Genomic DNA, 21,612 nt, shown 5'->3' on the forward strand with positions numbered 1-21,612 from the left:
TTTAACTTAAGATGATTTTTTTATTCATAACAAACTTAATAATGCAAACACACTGGCACTTGGCAATAGCAAAAGTTCCTTTAGAAACACAATTTACAAAGACTCATAATCTAGTCTCTAGAAACTTGCTATAACATGAAATAATAATAGGTGTAAATATATGATGCAAACTACTAATAATTATAAATAGCAGAATGTAGGCACCCTATATATAGAAATGAGCAAACCAGTGATATTTTAGGGAGCAGGCTAGCAGGCGGGCCCCATTACTTACCTCATAGGAGCCTACACAACACAAAACACTGTTGTTGTATGTAGGTTTTATTTTATTTGTTTTTTATCATATATTTTGGAAATGTACATCCAGGTGTTTTTTCCCTTACATTTTGGGGGGGGGGCCTCCAAGAGAGTGGGGCCCTAGGCTATAGCTTGTTTGGCTTATACGTAAATCCGGCACTGCTTGCAGTGTGGCAATAAGCCATGGCTTTCAAGCATTCTTCTCCTTCCTATTGGAAATGCCTGCCTAACGAAGTCAAGAAGTGTGTGGCACCTAACATGCACAATTCCCCATTTATATTCACTGGAGGATTTTATCTCGAAGCTGCCTTGGGAATCAGTATTACTAGCTCTACAAACCAGAAGTAGCACAACCATAGCAGGTGGGTTCCCGAGGCACCTTTTTCCTTCATAAAAGCCACTGGAGGAACTGCTCTTGGGGAGAGAACCCAGCCTATCGCTCCATTGGATGGTGCATCCACAAAAAAATAGCCAGCTACTATCTGTTTGTGATGCAACAGCACCACTGCCTGGGTACCGGTGAGAAATGCACTGTGGGAAATGGGAGGCGTCATGTGATCTCAACTGGTTGCCACACAAAGCAATGATGGTAACTGTTATGTACTGAGCTGAATCCTAGAACAATAGGATTCAGAATCAGCGGGAGCTACCCAATCCAACTCCAGGTGGAAGTGAATCCGCAACCTGATTGGCCTGCTGGAGCAGCCAATCAGGCGGCTGGCAGAAGTGAATCTGCTACCTGATTGGCCTGTAGGAGCAGCCAATCAGGCTGCAGGCAGAAGTCAATCCATAATATAATTGGCCCACAGGTGTAGCCCTGAAGTAGCCAATCACGCAAGGCCCATTGTGTAAATAATGTATATAAGCAGATGGTTTGGGGAAAAGAGCCATTCGTCTTCTCTTCTCCTCCTTGATGACTATGAGCTGAATAAAGAGCATGAAATTCACTCTTGACTCCGAGTATATTTCACTGGCGACGAAGGTGGGATCCTGCTGAGCTGACTGCCACCACGCACTGCACCGCAGCACCGCCACCTGCTGCACCGCTGCATCGCACCGTGCATCCAGGCTTCAGCTCCAGGACCCAAGGAACCCAGAATGGCAACCGACAGCAGCTTCTCGCCATTCAAACCAGCATCAGGAGACTGGGAAGGGTACACCGCCCGTTTCAACTTCCTCCTGCAAGCGAAAGAAGTCACCAACGATGCCATGAAGAGGGCGACATTCTTCAGCGTCTGTGGAGAGGAGACGTTTGAAATCGCCCGGGCTCTCCTTGCACCTAGAGATGTCGCTACCGTCTCTTACAAAACAATAATGGAACGGCTGAAGGAGCACTTCTCACCACAGCCCTCGGTGGTAGCTTGCCGAAATGCCTTCTACGCAAAGCGGCAAGCCCCGGGGGAAACCATAACTGGGTTTGTGACCTCCCTCCGCCAAGCCGCCCGGTTATGCAACTTCTCAGAATTGGAGAACATGCTTCGTGACCGCCTCGTCGGTGGCCTGAGGGACGAGATGTTGCAACGACGCCTCTACGCCAAAAAAGACCTCACGTTCCAGATTGCTCTGGAGGAAGCCCTGGCAACCGAAGCCGCCGAGAGGTCAACGCAAGAGGCACGACCGGCCCCGCCATCCCAACCGAGGGTCTACCACGAAGACCTCACCGACGAATCCGAATCTGACAGGGAGGAAGTACACCGAGTACAGCGGCGCACTCAAGCAGCACACACACCACAGCAGCCTCGACGAGAAGGAGGGAACTGTGCAAGCTGCGGGGAGAACCACGAGAGGAGGACCTGTCGTTTCCGCAACGCAGAGTGCAGGCAGTGCAGAAAATTGGGACACATCGCCCGGGTGTGTCGGGCTCGACTCACCCGTCGACAAGCATCAGATGACCGACCCAGGAGCCCCAGGTCACACGGCACCATGCACCAAGGCAACTCGACGGAGATCACGGACTACCAGGTATTCCAGTTGCCCCATCCCAGCACAGAGAAAATTTATATAGAGGTACAGATAGAGGGAGCCCCATGCCGCATGGAGCTGGACACGGGTTCAACTCTATCCATAATCTCGGCCCGAACATTAAGGGAACTGTGCCCTAATGGGGGTCCCAAACTAAGGCCGGCCCCATTCACCCTCCGGGACTTCCAGAAACGTAAGGTCCCTACTATGGGGGTGGGGACCTTCAGGGTGCAATATCGAGGGCGAAAGCAACAATTGGACTTGCTGGTAGTTAAGGGCCCCTACGTTAGCTTACTGGGACTGGCATGGTTTGGACCTCTGGGGCTAGCCGTTACCGGGGTGAACCGCACTAGCTTACAAGTGGACGTGGACGCCATATGCAAAGAGTTTCCAGGGGTTTTCGATGGGGCATTGGGACGATATACAGGACCCCCCATTGCCCTACAGCTGGACCCCGCTGTACGACCCATCAGGCACAAGGCCCGCCGGGTCCCGTTCGCCCTGAAACCCCGCATAGACGAGGAATTGGACCGGCTCGTGGAGCAAGGAGTGCTGGAGCCGGTGCCCAACGCCCCCTGGGAAACTCCAATTGTCACACCCGTCAAGCCTAACGGTTCGGTCCGCATCTGTGCAGACTACAAATGCACCATAAACAAGGCTCTCACGGCCCATGCATACCCAGTGCCAGTGGTCAGCCATGTCCTCGCCACCCTGGCTGGGTCAAAAAAATCTTTGGCAAACTGGACTTGGCCCAAGCGTATCAACAGTTGCCTGTGGACGAAGCCACAGCAGAGGCTCAGACGATTGTGACGCACAGAGGGGCATTCAGAGTTAAGCGGCTGCAATTTGGCGTTAGCGTGGCACCAGGCATATTCCAGAATCTAATGGACTCTCTCCTTAAAGGGATTCCTGGCGTCACCCCCTTCTTCGATGATGTACTGATCGCCGGGCCCACACCAGAGGAATTTGAGGACCGCCTCCGCTCCGTCCTGCACCGTTTCCAGACGGCGGGCCTCAAGGTGAAGCGGGAAAAGTGTTTACTAGGAGTGCCGCAGGTGGACTTTCTGGGATTTAAGGTGGACGCAGAAGGGGTCCATCCAACAGGTGACAAGGTACGGGCCATTTGTGAGGCCCCAGTGCCCAAGAGCAAGCCCGAACTTCAGTCATTCTTGGGACTATTGAACTTTTACCATGCCTTCCTTCCCCATAAGGCAGCGGTAGCGGAGCCCCTACACAGACTCCTAGATAAAAGGGCCCCTTGGGTGTGGGGCCAGCGACAAAGGGCCGCATTCCAGGCAGTCAAGGACTTGCTCGTCTCGAACTCGGTCTTAGCACACTTCGACGAGAGGCTGCCAGTGGTGCTGGCATGCGACGCCTCTCCCTATGGCATCGGCGCTGTCCTGGGACACCAACTCCCGGATGGAAGAGAGGTGCCGGTGGCATACTTCTCCCAGACGCTTGCTGCAGCCGAACGAAACTACTCACAGATTGACAAGGAGGGTCTGGCAATCGTGAAGGGCGTAAAAAAATTCCATGATTTCTTGTACGGGCGGCCCTTTACCATAGTGACTGACCACAAGCCGTTGCTTGGCCTGTTTGCCCCTGAGAAGCAGACCCCCCAAGTGTTGTCTCCACGTGTCCTCAGGTGGTCAATTTTCCTTGCCGGCTACCAGTATGCACTAATCCACCGCCCTGGGAAGGCGATGGGCCACGCAGACGCCCTCAGCAGGCTACCACTACCAGAAACAGGCCCCGACCCAGCGCCTGCGCAAGAGGTTATGACCCTGGAGCTGCTTCCCGACCGACCCATTCAGGCACAAGAAGTTGCGCACCATTCCACAAAAGATAGGGTCATCTCCCGGGTCCTGGACTGGGTGTGGCGAGGATGGCCCAGCAGCAGCCCCGGGCCAGAATTCGCTGGCTACACAAACCGCAAACATGAACTGTCGGCCCACAAGGGGTGCCTGTTATGGGGAAGCAGGGTTGTTGTTCCCCAGCCCCTCCACAAAAGGGTCCTCACAGCCCTACACGAGACACACCCAGGGGTAGTGAGGATGAAGGCCCTTGCCAGGAGTTATGTGTGGTGGCCGGGGATTGACAGAGAGATAGAGGCCTGGGTCCAACACTGCCAGACCTGCCAAGAATCCCGCCCGGATCCCCCAAGGGCCCCAGTCCAGCCCTGGGAGTCCGCCCGACATCCATGGTCACGCTTGCACGTGGACTTCGCTGGCCCCTTCCAGGGAAAAACATTCTTCATAGTGGTGGATTCCTACACCAAATGGCTGGAGGTCGCACTGGTACCATCCACTTCTACGGCGGCAGCCATCCGGGTACTACGTAAGCTGTTTGCGACCCACGGGCTCCCTGACACCCTCGTCTCGGACAATGGAACCGCATTCACGTCAGAGGAGTTCCAGACCTTCACAGCGCAGAACGCCATCCGCCACATCCGCTCAGCACCATTCCACCCTGCCACCAATGGCCAAGCGGAGCGCATGGTGCGGACCACCAAGGACAGCCTCCGCCGCATGACACAAGGGGACTGGGAATACCGCCTTGCCGCATTTCTTCTAGCACAGCACAGCACCCCAAGCACAACGACGGGCCGGAGCCCAGCTGAATTACTAATGGGCCGGCGCCTTGCAACTAGACTGGACCGACTTCACCCCGACAGAGCTCAGGATGAGGTAGTGGTGGGGAAAGGCAGGAACCCCCGGACATTTGTGGCCCAGGACCCAGTGTATGCAAAGAATTTTGGGGCAGGCCCAGCATGGGTACCCGCCACAGTCACCAAGGTGACCGGTCCCGTGTCGTACGAGGTACTAACGGAAGGGGGGCAATGTTGGCGCCGCCACTGCGACCAGCTACGGCGACGATTCCCAGGAGGAACCCGGGAGGAGAGCGGGACAGAGGGGTCCCAAGGGGACAGCAGGGCAGTGAGGCCTGTAGAGCGAGAGGGGTGGGCAGGGGAAGCAGAAGCAGTAGGCACAGAGGGGCGCCCCGAGGCTGGAAGGACACCGGAACCAGAGCTACAACCTAGTGGTTCAGTGGCGCCAGACCAGACAGCCCTGGCACAGCCAGCAGCCTCGGAACACGAGCCAGAACCAGAACCCCTGACCAAGGAACACCCCAGGCCACTACGCACACGGAGGCGGCCAGCAGACCTTGGGGACTACGAATGCAACTTCCCAGGCAGGACTGGAACTTAGAGGGGAGGGGTGTTATGTACTGAGCTGAATCCTAGAACAATAGGATTCAGAATCAGCGGGAGCTACCCAATCCAACTCCAGGTGGAAGTGAATCCGCAACCTGATTGGCCTGCTGGAGCAGCCAATCAGGCGGCTGGCAGAAGTGAATCTGCTACCTGATTGGCCTGTAGGAGCAGCCAATCAGGCTGCAGGCAGAAGTCAATCCATAATATAATTGGCCCACAGGTGTAGCCCTGAAGTAGCCAATCACGCAAGGCCCATTGTGTAAATAATGTATATAAGCAGATGGTTTGGGGAAAAGAGCCATTCGTCTTCTCTTCTCCTCCTTGATGACTATGAGCTGAATAAAGAGCATGAAATTCACTCTTGACTCCGAGTATATTTCAGTAACGTTTTGCCCTGATCATTCCAGGCAGAAGTCCACACTTTAACACTCCATGTCCAAGCATTCAGACCCAGACCCAGGTCCCGCTTTTAACCCAAACATAGATTTCCCATATTTCAAAAGGTAAAAATCCAGATCCCACCACAAATTTGTTTAGCTTTTTTTAGCAGGCCCCCGCACCACTGCCAATCGCGCCACCGGCACAGCACCCAAACCCAGACATTAACTACAGTTTTATTTTAAAAAACCCTCCCCCGATGCCCCCAAAAGGAACCAAATGCAGGACTCCTCTGAGATTTCCCAGATATATGGCAACCCTACCCAAACATGCACTCGGGGACCCAATTCTCACCTTTTACCCTATATCCAGTGCTCCAGTTCTGTTGCAAACCAACTTGGATAAGGCTGTGATGTACTAGTGAGATCCATCAGTTGAAGACCAGTGCTTGAGGGGAAGCCATGATTGTTTGAAGTGCTGTGATACTGCTTTAAGTGCATAGCTCTGATGGAACCACACACTTCTCCCACCAGGCAAATAAGAGGCACTATCAAAGTTCAGAGACACATTCCAGCTAGGCAAAATGACCTTGCAAGGCAGGACTGGTGACTGGCATGATGCAGGAGGAGGGTAGGAGCCTGGGAAAACTCCTGAGGGCCCGATTCAAAGCCCTGGGGGGCCACATCAGCCTACAGACCAGACGTTCCTCATCCCCGTTCTAGCATGTCAGAAGCCATGGAAACACACTAAACCAGGGGTTTCCAAACTAAGGTCCGGGGGCCGGATGCGGCCCAATCGCCTTCTAAATCCGGCCCGTGGACAGTCTGGGAATCACCATGTTTTTACATGAGTAGAATGTGTCCTTTTATTTAAAATGCATCTCTGGGTTATTTGTGGGGCATAGGAATTCATTCATATATATTTTTTCAAAATATAGTCCGGCCCCCCACAAGGTCTGAGGGACAGTGGACCAGCCCCCTGCTGAAAAAGTTTGCTGACCCCTGCACTAAACTATACAAAAACAGAAGACCAGAAATTTTGAGTAATGTATAATATCATTATATAATATTTCTTGTTTTGCATTCATATCTTGCTGAAAGATATCTAGTGCAATTTGGGGGATCTTTATTCGTCCAGTCAACCCACATCCTGTTTGCAGTTTTTCTTATTCTTATTCTCATGCAAGGCCTAGTTTGCAACATTATACAGTATTTGCTATAGTTTCTTTTGGAAATCTTTATCATTGTTTTCATTCAAAATGGTCCTATTCATTTAAAGGGCTTCCATTGATTGGCTTCTTACATTTCCCCTGATCTACTTTTAAAATGTTGCTCCTAACTTAAAAGTTGCCAGTCTTCCCAACAAACAACAGGCCACGCTGCCTTATCAAAATCCCAGTGTTTTATTTGCATGGGCCTGATAGACATATAGATTTCTTCAAAGATGATCTAGGATGAGTCACGAAACCTGCTTGGTGCCTAAGTGCACATTTAGTATTTTTTTCTCTCCTGACATTGGAAATGGCAGTCAAGGAGGATGGGATGAAGTAACAGCAAGTCAGGGGGATCTGGGATCCTTGCAAGCAGCTGGAAGAGCAACAGCGTCACCTGGGCTCACGTTCTGGTAAACCACCACAACCTGCAGGAAAAGAATACCCCAGGAGAAAAATCAGTCTTGCTGTGCATTTACAGTGCTGCTCAGCTCCTGAGCAACTAACTCTGCTTGCTATCAGTAATAAGGGAGGAGCTCTGGGCCATTGAACTTAGAGGGAGACTTCTAGCCCCAAGGTGAAATGCTCTTTGACAACAAACACCTTATTTGGGGAGCAAGAGAGCAGGCCCCACCCCGGAATATCTTTGTCTAGTCTGGTCACCAAACTCCACTCTCTTCAGGGTTACCGTTTCGGTGTAGTTGTCCTGGCAAACAGGCTTGCACCCGAACGCAGAGGTGGAGATAGTGATGCAAAACTCAAGGACGTTGAATACCAGGAAGACAGCCATGATTCCATACACTATGCTGACCTGTCAATGAAGCAGAGAGCCCGGCAAAGGGAATTACTCTCCATTTATTAATGTGTGTGTATGTGAGAAGAACAGAGTTTGAATCAGAACAGTGGACCATATAGGCCAGCATCCTGTTCCCACTGCTGACAACCAGATGCCTCTTTTGAATTGTTGTGAGGATGCAAAACAACATAATAATGCACACAGACACCCAATGCCCCAGGACACTCTGGGAGACCAGGCAGAGCTGCCTAACTTGGCTGCCCCCCTGAAGTGTTCAAGGGCTCCCCTTGCTTAAAAGACCCTCAGTCAAAGCCAAACGCAGCAGACTTAAGCAATTCAAGTAATCCCACAATTGCTCTTTTTATGTCAAAGCGCCGCTCTACTGACACCATGACTTGCTCTGTTCATCCTTCCATCCTGTCCTGCCGAGGTTGTCTAAACACACTTTCTGGTGCATTTTCCAGTCATTTTCCTTATCCAAAAAGACAGGAGTGCCTGACGTGCTCTGGTCCATGGGGTCACGAAGAGTCGGACATGACTAAATGACTAAACAACAAGAAGAACAACAACAAGGGTCTGTTTTCAGCAGGGGAGTGTGTTTCCTGCACAAGGGTGTTTCAAATTCACTTGAATCTCACAACCGGGATTTGCCGGGATGCAATTGGAATCCTGCCCCAAAATACCAACAATCTGGAAGTGCCCTCACTATGATGAGACTGGCACTTACCCAAGGGAACACTGGGGGTTTATTACACCCGCTATACTTTTTCGGATGATGCTCATTGCAGCTCTCTCACCTTCGTATACGGAAAGTAACCCATTGTAATAGAGAGGAAAATGATTCCAAGGCCGGCCGCTACAGAACTCACGATGTTCATTCCCAGCATCCCTTTCACCTAACAGTGGGGACAAACAATCAGATATCATTCCTTCATTGAGCAATCCTGAAGCAACTGCCTGGTATAAACCTCCCTGGGAGCTGTAATTCTGTGAGGGGAATAGCTCCCTCGGCCAATAACGCGAGATGGGCGCCACAACCCCAGAGTCGGTCACGACTGGACCTAATGGTTAGGGGTCCCTTTACCTAACATCTCTCAGCACCCTGAACAAATGACAGTTCTCACATGTCTTTGGAGAGAAGTCATAATTGTCTAACTCTAAAGTGCTATGATGGATTTAAATGTATAGTGCAGAATGGGCTTCTGGGGACATCCAATGATGTCATCATACACAGAGGCAGAGCACCGCCCCTTGAATTTAACAAATTCAAGCTGGGGGCAGGTTCTCTTGCAATCATCCAGCCCCATTGGGGGGCAGAAGGACTCCGTTCAGCTTTGGACTAAATGAACCTGTAAAATAGTGGGTAAGAAGGATGAAGACACAGCTCTCAAAACAACCAGCTCTTTATTCTAGCTCTGAGTCCAGACTGAACAGTAGCTTAGCCAACTGGCTTATATAGTACTCAGTAACTTGCAACAGTAGCAAACTTCCCCTAGCTACCCAATCCGTGAACAGCACTCTCAATCCTTCATTTGCATGTTGTGGACCTGAGTGAGAACTGCAGCCACAGTGGGCAGGGTAAGAACTGCAGCCACGGTGGCCAGAAGGAGTACTGCAGTTAACTTAATACATAACAGAACCCATCTCCTGTACTTTGGAAATCTCTTATATCCCACCATAGAGAGAGAGAGAGAAAGAGAGGGGGGAAGGGAGGGAGAGAGCTAAATAACTACTGGATTCTAACCAGCCATATCTGAATTGATGCATGATTTTGGACACGGTAGCTGCAGACCAATATGGTTCTTGGCCTGAGTTGAAATGATAAACCCCATAAGAGAACCACAGAACTTCCTCTGGAAATGCATGAGGTTGGACAGGATAGCTTCAGACCATGAATTCTAGGAGGGACCCTTAAATGGCAAGCAGCAGGTGCCATGAATTCTGTGCTCCATCTTTCATCACACATTTCCCAACAAGCAAATTAGTTACCATTGACATTTTGGGGTTCCTGGCAGCTGCCACAGAGAGGGATCCTGAAATGATGTACTGTAAGAGAAGGAAAAGGAAGTCAGAAGCTGGGAACAAGATTCCAAGGGATTTTTCTCACATATTGGCTTCCAGTCCATTAGATCATAACCAGAAAACAGTATTAATGGGGACATTATTTGATGTTTCTCAAGCAAAAGTACTGAAGCAAAGATAGCCGTTCTGCTGGACAGCTCCATAACTATCATGGGATTTGCCCATACAAATTCTGCCTAACAGACTCTCTGGTGGACTCTTTGAGGGAGGAGGTCCATGGCACATGTCTCTCCCCCCCCCCCCACCTCACAAAGCTGAACTTCTCAATAGTAGTGCCTGGTGAAAAGGGGCAGGACTCCTTCCCATAGCTGCCAAGTTATCCCTTTTTTAAAGGGATTTTCCCTTATGCTGAATAGGCTTCCTCGCGAGAAAAGGGAAAACTTGGCAGCTATGCTCCTTCCTGATTTTCTGGCAGAGGAGTCTCTGCCTCTTACTGGGAGAGTGAGGTCAGGTGGTATGGAGATTGGCACTGTGCAGAGCCAATCCTTTTTTCTTTTCTTTTTTAATTTTTATTGGAATTTTATTTACAACATAGCACAAACCCCACCCCCACCCCCCAATACACAAATCCACCCTCATTAAACGTGAACATAACATGCAGTGGACATAACATACAACAATACAAACAACCAAACAAAAGACTTCCTTTATCCTGTATCAAGGTTCCTTATTTATTTCTTAGGAACTGTTTCCTTTATGAACAATTATTAAGATTTTTCTAATTATAACTTAAATATCCACAAAGCCTGTGCAGAGCCAATCCTGTGCTCCTGGCGTTGCACCCACATGCCGCTAACACCACAAAACACACCCCCAATTAAGCAGCACTGACGCTCTGCCCACAGGTCAGGTGTACCCTCCCCAGTGGCTTCTATTTTCCACGTAATTCATGAGGCATAATTCTGAAGTTCTTCCCCCCACCCCTTTGCACAGTAGCAGTTGTGGGAGCTTTGAGTGATGCTCAGCCTTGGTCAGTGTCGCCTTCTGGCCTTCCCCTGATGGTCTTCAGCTGTTGCAGAGCTGTGGGGTCTTTAGCCCTAGAGATTTTGCTGAACTACAACTCCAATCACCCCTCAACTTTAGCCAGGCAGGCAGGGGCTGATGGGAGTTGCAGTCCAATCACCCAGGGGCATTCCCAACCTCTCCATCTCTCCCTTAGTCTAAGCTGAATCCCAAATGAACTTTTCTTTTTCTTTTTCTACACAAATATGTGTGTTGGATTACCAAGATTCCGCTCCAGATTGGTGCTTCAATTACAATGTAAGGGTAATAATAATAATAAGGTGCAGTGTGAAGCGCAGCTCCAAGAGCAACTTGCATAACTCCGATGAGTATCTGTGTGATCTGCAAAGACAGCATAAAACCAGGTCTTATTATTACCACTCATTCTACATGCAGACCAACGGAAGGTTACTTCAAACATGGTGGGGGTTGGGGGTGGGCACATGCTGAGGTGAGCGGGGCTGGAGGCCTTAAGTGGATGGAGCCAATACAATGCTATCCAATAGTAAACCATTGCTATGCTCAGGACCAGATTTAGGTTTGATGAGGCCCTAGGCTACTGAAGGCAATATGTCCAGCTGTCCTTTGCTAACAACAAATTTTCACTTTTGTGTGTGTTGAATATACGCTATATGGTAATTGATGGACCTAATAGGTATCTAAAGCCATTTGCACATAACAAAATATGTATTTTATCAAAGTAATTGTTGAACTGAAATACAATTAAGAAGAAGAATATTAATACTGAAATAATTATTAAGCTCTAACTTAAAATGATTTTTTTTATTCATAACAAACTTAATAATGCAAACACATTGGCACTTGGCAATAACAAAAGTTCCTTTAGAAACACAATTTACAAAGACTCATAATCTAGTCTCTAGAAACTTGATACAACATGAAATAATAATAGGTGTAAATATATGATGCGAACTGCTAATAATTATAAATAGCATGTCCTCAGAACATGGCAGACATGCATCTTGCTGCAACTGTTGATACTTGCTTATTTTTCAGAATATCACCAGAGAGAGAATAAGAGGCAGAGAATATAGTCTGTGGTCTAAACAGAAGAAGAAGAAGAAGAAGAAGAAGAAGAAGAAGAAGAAGAAGAAGAAGAAGAAGAAGAAGAAGAAGAAGAAGAAGAAGAAGAAGGAGGAGGAGGAGGAGGAGGGGGGGAGGGGGAGGGGGGGTTGGACTTGATATCCTGCCTTTCACTCCCTTTAAGGCAGTGGTGGCCAAACTTGACCCTCCAGCTATTTTGGGACTACAATTCCCATCATCCCTGACCACTGGTCTTGTTGGCTAGGGATGATGGGAGTTGTAGTCCAAAAACAGCTGGAGGGCCAAGTTTGGCCACCACTGCTTTAAGGTGTCTCAAAGTGGCTAACAATCTCCTTTCCCTTCCTTCCCCAAAACAAACACTCTGTGAGGTGAGTGAGGCTGAGAGACTTCAGAGAAGTGTGACTAGCCCAAGGTCACCCAGCAGCTGCATGTGGAGGAGTGGGGAATCGAACCTGGTTCGCCAAATTATGAGTCCACCACTCTTAACCACTACACCATGCAGGGTATCAGCCCTACTTCTTTAAAAATCTATTTGGATAGGCATAGGAAAGGTAGGAAGAGTGTGGCTTGCACTCTCCTCAAAGCAATGGTTCTGCCTTCTCTGGGGACCCTGACGAACTTAAGTTTTTTATGTTATTTAAAATACTTGTATGTGGGAGGGCAGGAGATAGGGACCTATCTTGCGCAACTCTATGCACATCCACTCATAAGCAATTCCCACTGAGTTCAGCACGATTTACTCCTATGTATACAATCTGAATTTTCTTCCTACAGTATAGATTTTTTTAAAAAAAAATGAATAGAATAGATCATGATGCAGTCATCATTTAAGCACTTCAAAAATCCAAAGGTTTCATTCAGAAAGATGAGTATGTATTTCACTGAAACCAATCAGGCATCAGAATGTAGGTTGTTAAACTTCAGACATTGCTGAGCTACAGCTCCCATGTTAGCTGGGGCTACACAGGGTGCAGAAGAGAAGAGATAATTGATTTCAGAAGCAGGGCTGGGAAGCTGAGAAGAGGGCTTTGCAGTTGCCTAAGGGTAAAGGTAAAGGTAAAAGGACCCCTGATCATTAGGTCCAGTCGTGGACGACTCTGGGGTTGTGGTGCTCATCTCGCTTTACTGGCTGAGGGAGCTGGCATTTGTCCGCAGACAGCTTTGGGGTCATGTGGCCAGCATGACTAAGCTGCTTCTGGCAAACCAGAGCAGCGCACGGAAATGCTAAGGGTAGGAAGGAAGTGGGAGGGCTCTCAAATAGAGCAGGCAAGGGAACAGAGACCCTCTAGGTTTCCCCTATATGCCATACTCACCCCCAGTGCCAATGGTTCACCCCGATAAAACTTCTTCATTGCTTTTGGCATGTAAGCATCCAACTCATCTCTTGATAAGGATTGGGGGCTCAGTGGTGCAATCGGATTGGAATCCATTATGGCATTCGGGGAGTGGTTTTATAAAACAGCAACTGTATCGGGAAGAAGAGATCTAAATGGGGCAAGGGAAAATAGTGTGGGGGGATGTGTATAGAAATTAGGAAATGATATATTATCTAGATATTACCCTTCCTTACACTCGTTTGTGAGTTTAGCAGAGTACACCCCTTTTGCGACAAAATTAGGAAGCTGCTGTTTCAGTCTTTTTGATGCAGCAATCCAGGATGCCTTGGTGCAGCAGACTGGGTTTTCCTGGTATTTCCCCCTTTTATCCCCCTTAAAACAACAGCAGCACAAAAAAGAAACAGTCTTCTTTGAATAAAATACAGTTTACTCACAGTTCACATACAGTAGCAATCTGGAGGCAGTCTTAGGCTGCAGTTACAGATGCATTTGTATATATAAAAGGACCATGGAGTCTGAGACTGAATCTAGACACATCAAAGAAGCGTTTCGGTTAAACGCATTGTAAATTTAAACAGGGAAACCAGGTAGAGAAATAAATGGGAGTACACAGCGCCATCTGGTGGCACAATGTTATATCGCATGTTGTTGTTGTTTAGTCGTTTAGTCGTGTCCGACTCTTCGTGACTCTTCGCATATACAACGCATATAAATCCATAGCTGCCAAGTTTTCCCTTTTCTCACGAGGAAGCCTATTCAGCATAAGGGAATTTCCCTTAAAAAAAGGAGAACTTGGCAGCTATGATAAATCGCTTTTTCTTTACCAATCTTGCTGAGTCCTGAGACTTTGGACTTCAGACTCAACAACTCGCTACATCTCTGTAGAGTAGAGATGCAGTGGTAGAAGATGCACGGCGCTGGCAAGTGAGCAAGCTGGAGTAAGTGAGAGATGCAGATGTGATCAGTATCACAGTATAAGTTAAGTTATGCCCAGACGTCTTCCCTGCTGGATCCACATTTGGCTGAGTGCCCATTCCAGGAAACAGAAAATGTTGAAGTTGACTCCTCTTTCTGGATTTCCCACAAAGAGGGGAGGGAGATTGCCCCCTTTTGGAAGGAAAGGACATCCCAACTCTGTTGACCACTTGCAGACTGTCCTTATTTGGACAGTCCGGGGACGTCCGGGACATACAGTACTTGATTTCAGTAATGGAATTAAACTGGGTTTGGCAAGCTTGCACAAGAAAACTGATTTCATTTCAGATCATAAGAATCTTACATTTCACAGTAAGGAAAGTAATGGAAAATGCACTGGAAAGTCCAGAGTAACAATTGCAAAATTATTTGTGGGGAGCTCATACAAGACAGTGGGAATGATTGCTTAACAGCAGGCATCTGACTCCTTTGAAAACTTGGTGCAATCGAATCAGGATGAAATAGGTCAGCTGGGAATAAACTAATTAGGGAGCTGTCCTAGAGGAAGATGCACAGGGATGTAGGATCCAACGGATCTCTGATTGTCCTGGCAACTTCCCAGCACACCTGCGCTATGCTCCCCAAGTAAGAGAAATGGAGGAGCCTTGAAATTGAACGGGAGAATCCAAACGCCACAATATAGCAATAACTTTGTTACTTTGTAACCAAGCAAAATGTCCCAAAGTTTGTGAGCAAACAGAATTCTTTCTCAGACTGAATGAGGTTGGGGTGGCAGGAACAATTGGGGCTAATGAATAGGCTTGCAGATTATTTAAAAAAATTAAAATAAGAACTTTTCAGAGGGTGTCCAAAACAGTACAGCGAGGGCACCAATGGCTCCTCTTGCTTTTAACATCTCACGCAGGGTGGGTTGAACTGAAGTCGTGCTGCGTACTCGGCTTCAGACCCCAGAGGTGGGAGCGCCCTGCCAGCCGGGGCAAAGAGCCGTGTGCGCGCACAGCCATTGCCTAACCTCCGCGCGCGAGCTTTGTGCAAACGCATCACGATTCGTGCTCCATTAAACGACTCGTTCAGAAGTGACCCTTAACGGCTCGCACTGAATTTACGACAGGCTGAAAACTTTGTGCTATCAAAGATTTTTCAGTCAACAGGTCAGTTGGAAAGGACTAGCAATGCTGCAGAAAGACAAGCCGCCGCCCCCGGGATGAGCAGGGTTAGGAACCAGAGGGTTTCGGATTGAGCTGGGGATTTCCCTAAATTTACGACAGTTGAAAATAGTGGCAGGCTGGAAGTGTCCTAAATTGGCATCCCAATGGCGAGGGATGGAAACAGGAGACGTTCTCCCTCCCTTCCCTTACTGAAGAGCGGAGAGACTGAGCGCAGCAGGCGCACTTGGCACAGCTAACGTAAATCCTGGCTACGCCCATGACAGCTAACCCGGGACTCCAAACTGCGCGTCGTCCTCAACAACAACAAGAGGTTCTTCCTTCTGCCTCGGAGAAAAAGGAGTGGGAAAGAGCTGGTTCCTCTGGCTGGGACCCAAGCCGCGGAAGAGAAGCGGGTGGGCAGGGAATTCGGTTCCTAGGCAAAGGCAGCCACCCGTCAAGGCTGCCACACAGAATACAGACCGCCTCCTCTGGTCCCAAGAGCGCGAAAAGACGTCCCTGGGCCGCTGGGATCTGCGGGATGATCGAGGAGTCCCGGCCAAACGGGATGATGGTTAGCTAGCGGGGCTGAACTTTGGGGAGGGGAGGGGCGGGGGAGAGATGGGGGAAGTGCGAACTTGTCACGCACCTGCTCAGACAGAGATCGCGCTTGCGATTCTTGCGTCGCAGCTACCGATCCTTTCCTGACTCCTAGGGCTGCCTACTCGAAAGAAGTCCCAGCTGATCTCATCGGAGCTTGCAGAAATGGATGCGGACAGATATTGGGTAACGGTTTAGATTTTGCTGAATTCCAGTTTAAGGGGGCTTTTAATTGGCTCTGTTTGTTCACGTCAACGTTTCCTCTCCGCATGCTCTGACTCCGCCCCACTCTCTCCTAGTTGCATCACATATCAAGACACTTTGCATTTGTCCAGTTAAGGGTTATAAGGGTCGATTTTGCCACCTACCCGCCCCATTTTGCATCCTTTAGTCCGGTTTTGTTAGCTGTGGGAAGGAAAGGGGTCTGCGGGACACTGAGGTACTTTTCCCCAACTACAAGAAAAGTTATAGGGGCCTGGCCCACCCTTCTGGTTTCTGAAGTTTCCCAGCTGGCCTCCCTCGAGGGCAGGGGTGCTCCAGCGAGGACTCACAGGAAGGGTTGGCTGCGCAAGACCAAATTTTTCTTGTGTGTTTTCCTCTACACTGTGGTTTTGGTTATTTATGATATGAAGGGAGAATGCAAGCTGCAAAGGAATTCCTGTGACTGAGCTACGGTCATCAAGGAATAATAGGGAGCAGTTGAGGGACATTAACAATATAGGAAATTTCCTCCCCGCTTGCTCCAGGTGTGAACAGAGACTGGGGATATGGGAGGCTTCCCGGGTAACTGCTCTAGGGGAGGGCAGGGAGTTTCTGGAAAGAAGAAGGGGGTAGGGAGGGCAGAGGTCTATCATGGGAGAGGCTGGCTGCAGGCAGCTTACACTGCTGCCTCTTGGAATGACTGTGCCATAAGATCTGGACTCGCTCCATGCACACTAAAGGTGTAAATAGGTGAATGAAGCAAATTTCTTAAAGCCACAACAGTCTCTGCTGCATCTTCCATTCTCCAAAGGGACACTGACGCTGTGTGGGTGCCTGGGTCCCATGGGCTTTTGCCACCACTAGGCAGAGAGAGGGACAGGCACCCAACATTGGGAACAATATATTTGCATGGTGGTAGCAGGCCACAAAGTGCTATTATGCTCCATTAAATACATAGTGCAGCCAGGATCACACACCAAAAGAGGCACTAACAAAGCTCCAAGGCAGAGGTCGGCAACCTAAGGCCCATGGGCCAGAAGCAGGCCATGAGGCTTGTTTAACCGGCCCATGAGCCGCCCTCGAACCGAGCCACCCGCTCGGTGAGTCTCCACGCGCTGCACTAAACCAGCACAGCGCAGCATGGGGACTCTCTTCCACAGCTCCAGAAATCGCTTCTGTGCAGACACCGGAAATCGTTATATGAAAATAGAAGACCAGAAACAGTGAACAAAGCATAATATGTTCATATATTTCTTTTTTCCATTCATATCTTGCTGCAAGATATGTAGTGCAATTCCTCCAATCAGCCCACATCTTATTTGCAATCCTTCTTCTTCCTCTCAGGTGATGGATAATTAGGCAATGCAACATTCGCTATAGTTTGTTTTGAAAATCCTTACTACTGTATTTGTTAAAAATGACCCCATTTGTTTTAAGGGCTTCCATTAACTGGTTTCTTATAGTCCCCTGATCTACTTTTAAAAGGTCAGTTCAACGTTAAAAGCTGTCCTTCTATCAAAAAAGAAATGTCCCCGCCACATTATAAAAATAGTTCCATTGTATTCCTCTGGTTACAAAGACAATCTTGGTCCAGCCAGTAAAGCTACTTGGCGCATAAGTACACATTCAGCCTTTTTTGCTCTTGACTTTGCAGAAGGAGATGGCAGTCAAGGAGGGTGGAACAGGAAGCAAATCAGGGGGAATCCGGATCCTTGCAAGCAGCTGGAAGACCAAGAGCATCACCTGGGGTCGCGTTCTGGTAAACCACCACAACCTGCAGAAAAGAACACCCCAGGAGTAAAATTAGCCTTGCTGTGCATTTACTGTGCTGCTCAGCTTCTGAAAAACAACAACAAAGTGTGGCTCTTGTTAATAAGGGGAGGGCTGTGGGGGTTGCTTGGGAGCTCCTAGATGCAAAGCAGATGCTGTATCTCTGAGCCACAGCCCTTTCACCCACAATTAGCACCTAGGGAGGCTGTCAGGATGAGTCTGCTAACTCAGCCGTCAGCAGCTCCATCACTGTTTCAGCTGCCTTCAAGGTAACCATCTGCAGCAGGAAGCCTTTTGCATCCATGGAGGCTCCCTGAGTATTTCAGGATCCCGATGGTACAGCTAGGAGGTTTTCTAGTCCATAGTCCTGACAACAAACCAATTCTTTCTAGCTAGATACATCTGTTTCACACTGCAATGGAAGCTTAGGAGCCATGAGCTAAGAGTCTTAGAGGCAGGCTTCCAGCCCCAACATGGAATATCGTTATTCTACAATACCCCTTATTTTAGGCCCCTGTCTCTGAATCTCTTTGCCTGCTCTGGTTACCAAACCCCACTTTCTTTTCAATGTTACCGTTTCGGTGTAGTTGTCGTGGCAAACAGTCTTGCACCCAAACGCAGCGGTGGAGATACTGATGCAAAACTCAAGCACGTTGAATACCAGGAAGACAGCCAGGATTCCACGCCACATGTTCTGTCGATGAAGCAGAGAGCCCAGCAAAGGGAATTACTCCCCAGCAATGTGCATGCTTGTCTGTGGATGGGTATATTTCAATCAGACTAGGACCTGGCAGTCCAGGGTTCAAATCCCCACATGCCAGGTGCCTTTGGGCAGGTCATATCTTTCAGCCAAGTCCTTCAACCCCACAGGGTTATTATGAGAATGTAGACCACCTTGAGCTCCTTGGTGATAAGGTGGGATACAAGAACAAAAATAATAATGCACACAGATACCCAGTGCCCCCTGGACACTGAGGGGCAGTAGACTAACTTGGCTGCCTAACAATGGCTGCCTACCTCAAGAGCCCACAAGGGTTGCAATTGCTTAAGTGACACTGCACCAAACGTACGTAATTCCAAGATCAAAGTAATCACCACTCCTATTCCCCATTTGTTGTTCTGGTTATTCCAAAGCCAGTGCTGTAGCTACACAGCGGCGAACCAGGTTTTTTGAAGCCTCCAGAGGGCCGCAAGAGGCTCCCAGCCTGTGTGTGTAAGCAAATGCATGTGCTTACGCACTGTGTGTTCCAAACTGGGTCTTTGACCCGGGTGAAAGAAAGCCTAGTTTCCTGCTAATGATTACGAGAGATTAGATTAATGATGCAAATTATTTCCTCTCTTCACGGACAGGACCCTCTAGGAGCTAAGGCACATCCTTTCACCCTGTTCTGCATCCTTCCTCATCCCTTTGCAGGGAGATTGGACAATGCTGGCCCTTTATTCAGCATTCACTTGGACTTTGCCTCAAGCAAGTGTTGCCCCACACTTCCCAGTACATTTTCCCAGTATTGCTTTCCTTCTTGCAAAGTATCATCTTTGGAGGAAGTGGGTTTGTGGCCTGTGAGCTCTAAATCCACTTTAATGGCACAACCTGAATTGGCTGGGGTGCTCCTGGAATATCGCCCCAAAATAGCAACGGTTTGCTAGCGCCCTCAGTATTGGTGAGACCTGCACTTACCCAAGGGAGCATGTGAGTTTTAATGCACTCTGACAGTGTAGTGTTGCCTGAATACTCATAATGGCAAAAGTATTCTGCTTCCCATCTTGGTGTGAAATATTCCAGTTGAATACAGAGCGTCACAATTCCAATGCCGGCTGCCACACAACTCACCACATTCATTCCAAGCATGCCTTTCACCTAAAAATGGTGACATATAATATTATTTCATTAAGCAATTCTAGCTCTGTTGACCTCTCTGATGGTGACAATAGCCCTGAGGCATCTGCCTGGCATCATATCTCCTTTTATCCGGACTAAACACACCCAACTCCCTCATAAGGCTTGGTTTCCAGGCCCTTGATCATCTTGGTTGCCCTCCTCTGCACATGTTCCAGCTTGTCAATATCCTTCTTAAATTGTGGCGCCCAGAACGGGACACAGATGGGGCTTCTGGGGTCATCCAATGGTGTCACAATACACTGATACAGAGCGCCACCCCTTGAGTTTCACATGAGGTGGGGAGGGCAGGTTCCATTGTGGGACAATAGCACCCATTTCAGCTTTGGACTTACATGGGTAAATATAGCCTTTGCTTTGGAAATATCCCACAAAATTTTTTACAAACTTTTTAAAACTATCAGATTCTAACCAGCTGCAGCTGACCAGCTATGAGTTGTCTGAGATCGAGGCAGGATTTCTTTTTTTAAGTGTGTGGTTGAACCCAAAATATGGAGTGGAGGGAAATAATTGTGTGCAATTGGAAAGCTGATAATGTCCTAATGTCTTCATCTTTATGCACATTCTCCTAATAAATGCATTTTTGTAAACACTGGATGGTTGGAGAATTTCATTGCAAAATTCAACTAAGTGTAGATTTCGAAGGATATACCGTAGTTTTCAAATGCATATCATTTCAGAAAGTGAAGATTTTATACATTCAGCTTTTGGTGCATACTGAATCAAATTCAACCTCCATTTCTAACGCCGTTTCAATCCAATCTAACGCTTGGCCTGAGCCAAGTTCCTAAACCTCATAAAGTAATCCACAGAACTTCCTCAGGAAAAAATGCATGAGTTTGGGCATGATAGCGTCAGACTAGGAATTCCAGGAGGGAGCCTTAAATGGCAAGCAGAAGACGTCATGAGCTGTGTGCTCCACCTCCCATCATGTCACACAGATGTGTGTGCCTGCAAACAAATTAGTTACCATTGGCACTTTGGGGTTCCTGGCAGCTGCCACAGACAGAGATCCCGAAACGATGTACTGTAAGAGATGGAAGAGGAAGACAGAAACAGTGAACAAGATTACAAAGGCGTTTTATCATATGTAGAAGGCAAGTTGAATGCAAACCATGGTTTCCCAGGCTTAGTGTAACACACTAATCACTGTGGCATGGAGGCTCTTGTAGTTTGAAAAAAAACTATGCAGTTCCCCATTGTGGGCCTTTTCCAAAATCTCTCTGCCTCTAACTCAGCCCACTTCCTTACAGGGCAGCCATCAATAGCTGGCCTCAAGGGTTGGCATGTTCAGGCATCTGCCAAGAGCTCTTATCTTAGCAGAGGTCATGTTGGAACCAGCTCCCCAGACCTCCTCCTCCCCACCACTGCTGCAAGCGGCTAGTTCCCCTACCTGTCACATTGGACCAAACAACAGGGAGTGGGAGAGGGTGGAGCCTGCTTCTTCATTGGGTCCCTGCCTAGAAAGAGGAGCCATAGGGGCAGCTAGTGAGGAGGCAAACTCAATGAGGGAGGAGACCCACAAGGACACCTTGCACAAGGGACCTCCAAACCTGCAAGTGGCCCTGATGCCATGCACCCACTGCTCGCAACAACGGCCACCTGATCCCTACCACCTCTAAGGACCCAAGTCAGGGCTGTGTCATAGTACACAGGGGTTACGTTCTGGGTGGGGATCACACCCAAACATAGCTGTCAAGTTTTCCCTTTTCTCGCAAGG

The 21,612-nt window shown here is 48.5% G+C and overlaps 2 protein-coding genes and 1 long non-coding RNA gene across 15 annotated transcripts in view; 1 reads left to right on the top strand and 2 right to left on the bottom strand.

Moving 5' to 3' along the window:
• LOC118086129 (membrane-spanning 4-domains subfamily A member 4A) lies at positions 1–16,173 on the bottom strand. Of its 7 annotated transcripts, none has more exons than XM_088671171.1 (8): positions 16,074–16,173; positions 13,577–13,715; positions 13,320–13,471; positions 11,164–11,283; positions 9,847–9,903; positions 8,655–8,753; positions 7,750–7,872; positions 1–7,489 (listed from the first exon to the last, which is right to left on the bottom strand). In XM_088671171.1, the coding sequence occupies exons 3-8, from the start codon at positions 13,434–13,436 to the stop codon at positions 7,409–7,411; spliced, it is 597 nt and encodes a 198-aa protein (XP_088527297.1). In that variant the 5' UTR covers positions 13,437–13,471; positions 13,577–13,715; positions 16,074–16,173; the 3' UTR covers positions 1–7,408. The 7 variants fall into 7 exon arrangements, with proteins under 7 accessions (XP_088527297.1, XP_088527298.1, XP_034973312.3 ...); XM_088671172.1 differs by lacking the exon at positions 13,577–13,715 and adding an exon at positions 14,168–14,276; XM_035117421.3 differs by lacking the exon at positions 13,577–13,715.
• Positions 16,073–20,487, top strand: LOC148685396 (uncharacterized). The gene is made up of 2 exons (XR_015950343.1): positions 16,073–16,210; positions 17,880–20,487. It is a non-coding gene; the product is annotated as an uncharacterized LOC148685396 (long non-coding RNA).
• Positions 17,454–21,612, bottom strand: part of LOC148685397 (membrane-spanning 4-domains subfamily A member 15-like) — a 17,852-nt gene continuing 13,693 nt past the window's right edge. For 3 of the 7 annotated variants that reach the window (XM_088671164.1, XM_035117413.3, XM_088671163.1), the window contains 4 exons: positions 20,863–20,919; positions 19,674–19,853; positions 18,570–18,689; positions 17,454–17,999 (listed from right to left, as the gene is read on the bottom strand). In XM_088671164.1, the coding sequence (XP_088527290.1) occupies positions 17,919–17,999; positions 18,570–18,689; positions 19,674–19,853; positions 20,863–20,919 (438 nt within the window). In that variant the 3' untranslated portion in view covers positions 17,454–17,918. The remainder of the gene's footprint in view (positions 18,000–18,569; positions 18,690–19,673; positions 19,854–20,862; positions 20,920–21,612) is intronic. The other 4 variants (XM_088671167.1, XM_088671166.1, XM_088671169.1 and 1 more) reach the window with 2 other exon arrangements.

This window comes from Zootoca vivipara, chromosome 6, assembly GCF_965207765.1.
Source record: "Zootoca vivipara chromosome 6, rZooViv2.hap1.1, whole genome shotgun sequence".
Taxonomy (NCBI): Eukaryota; Metazoa; Chordata; class Lepidosauria; order Squamata; family Lacertidae; genus Zootoca; species Zootoca vivipara.

Excerpts from the sequence above, each read along its gene's own strand:
- LOC118086129 (XM_035117421.3), bottom strand. The coding sequence starts at position 13,436 with ATGGATTCCAATCCGATTGCACCACTGAGCCCCCAATCCTTATCAAGA. Across the intron at positions 7,873-8,654 it reads GTTACTTTCCGTATACGAAG|GTCAGCATAGTGTATGGAAT; the intron begins GTGAGAGAGCTG and ends CTTCATTGACAG. Across the intron at positions 7,490-7,749 it reads AGGACAACTACACCGAAACG|GTTGTGGTGGTTTACCAGAA; the intron begins GTAACCCTGAAG and ends CTTTTCCTGCAG.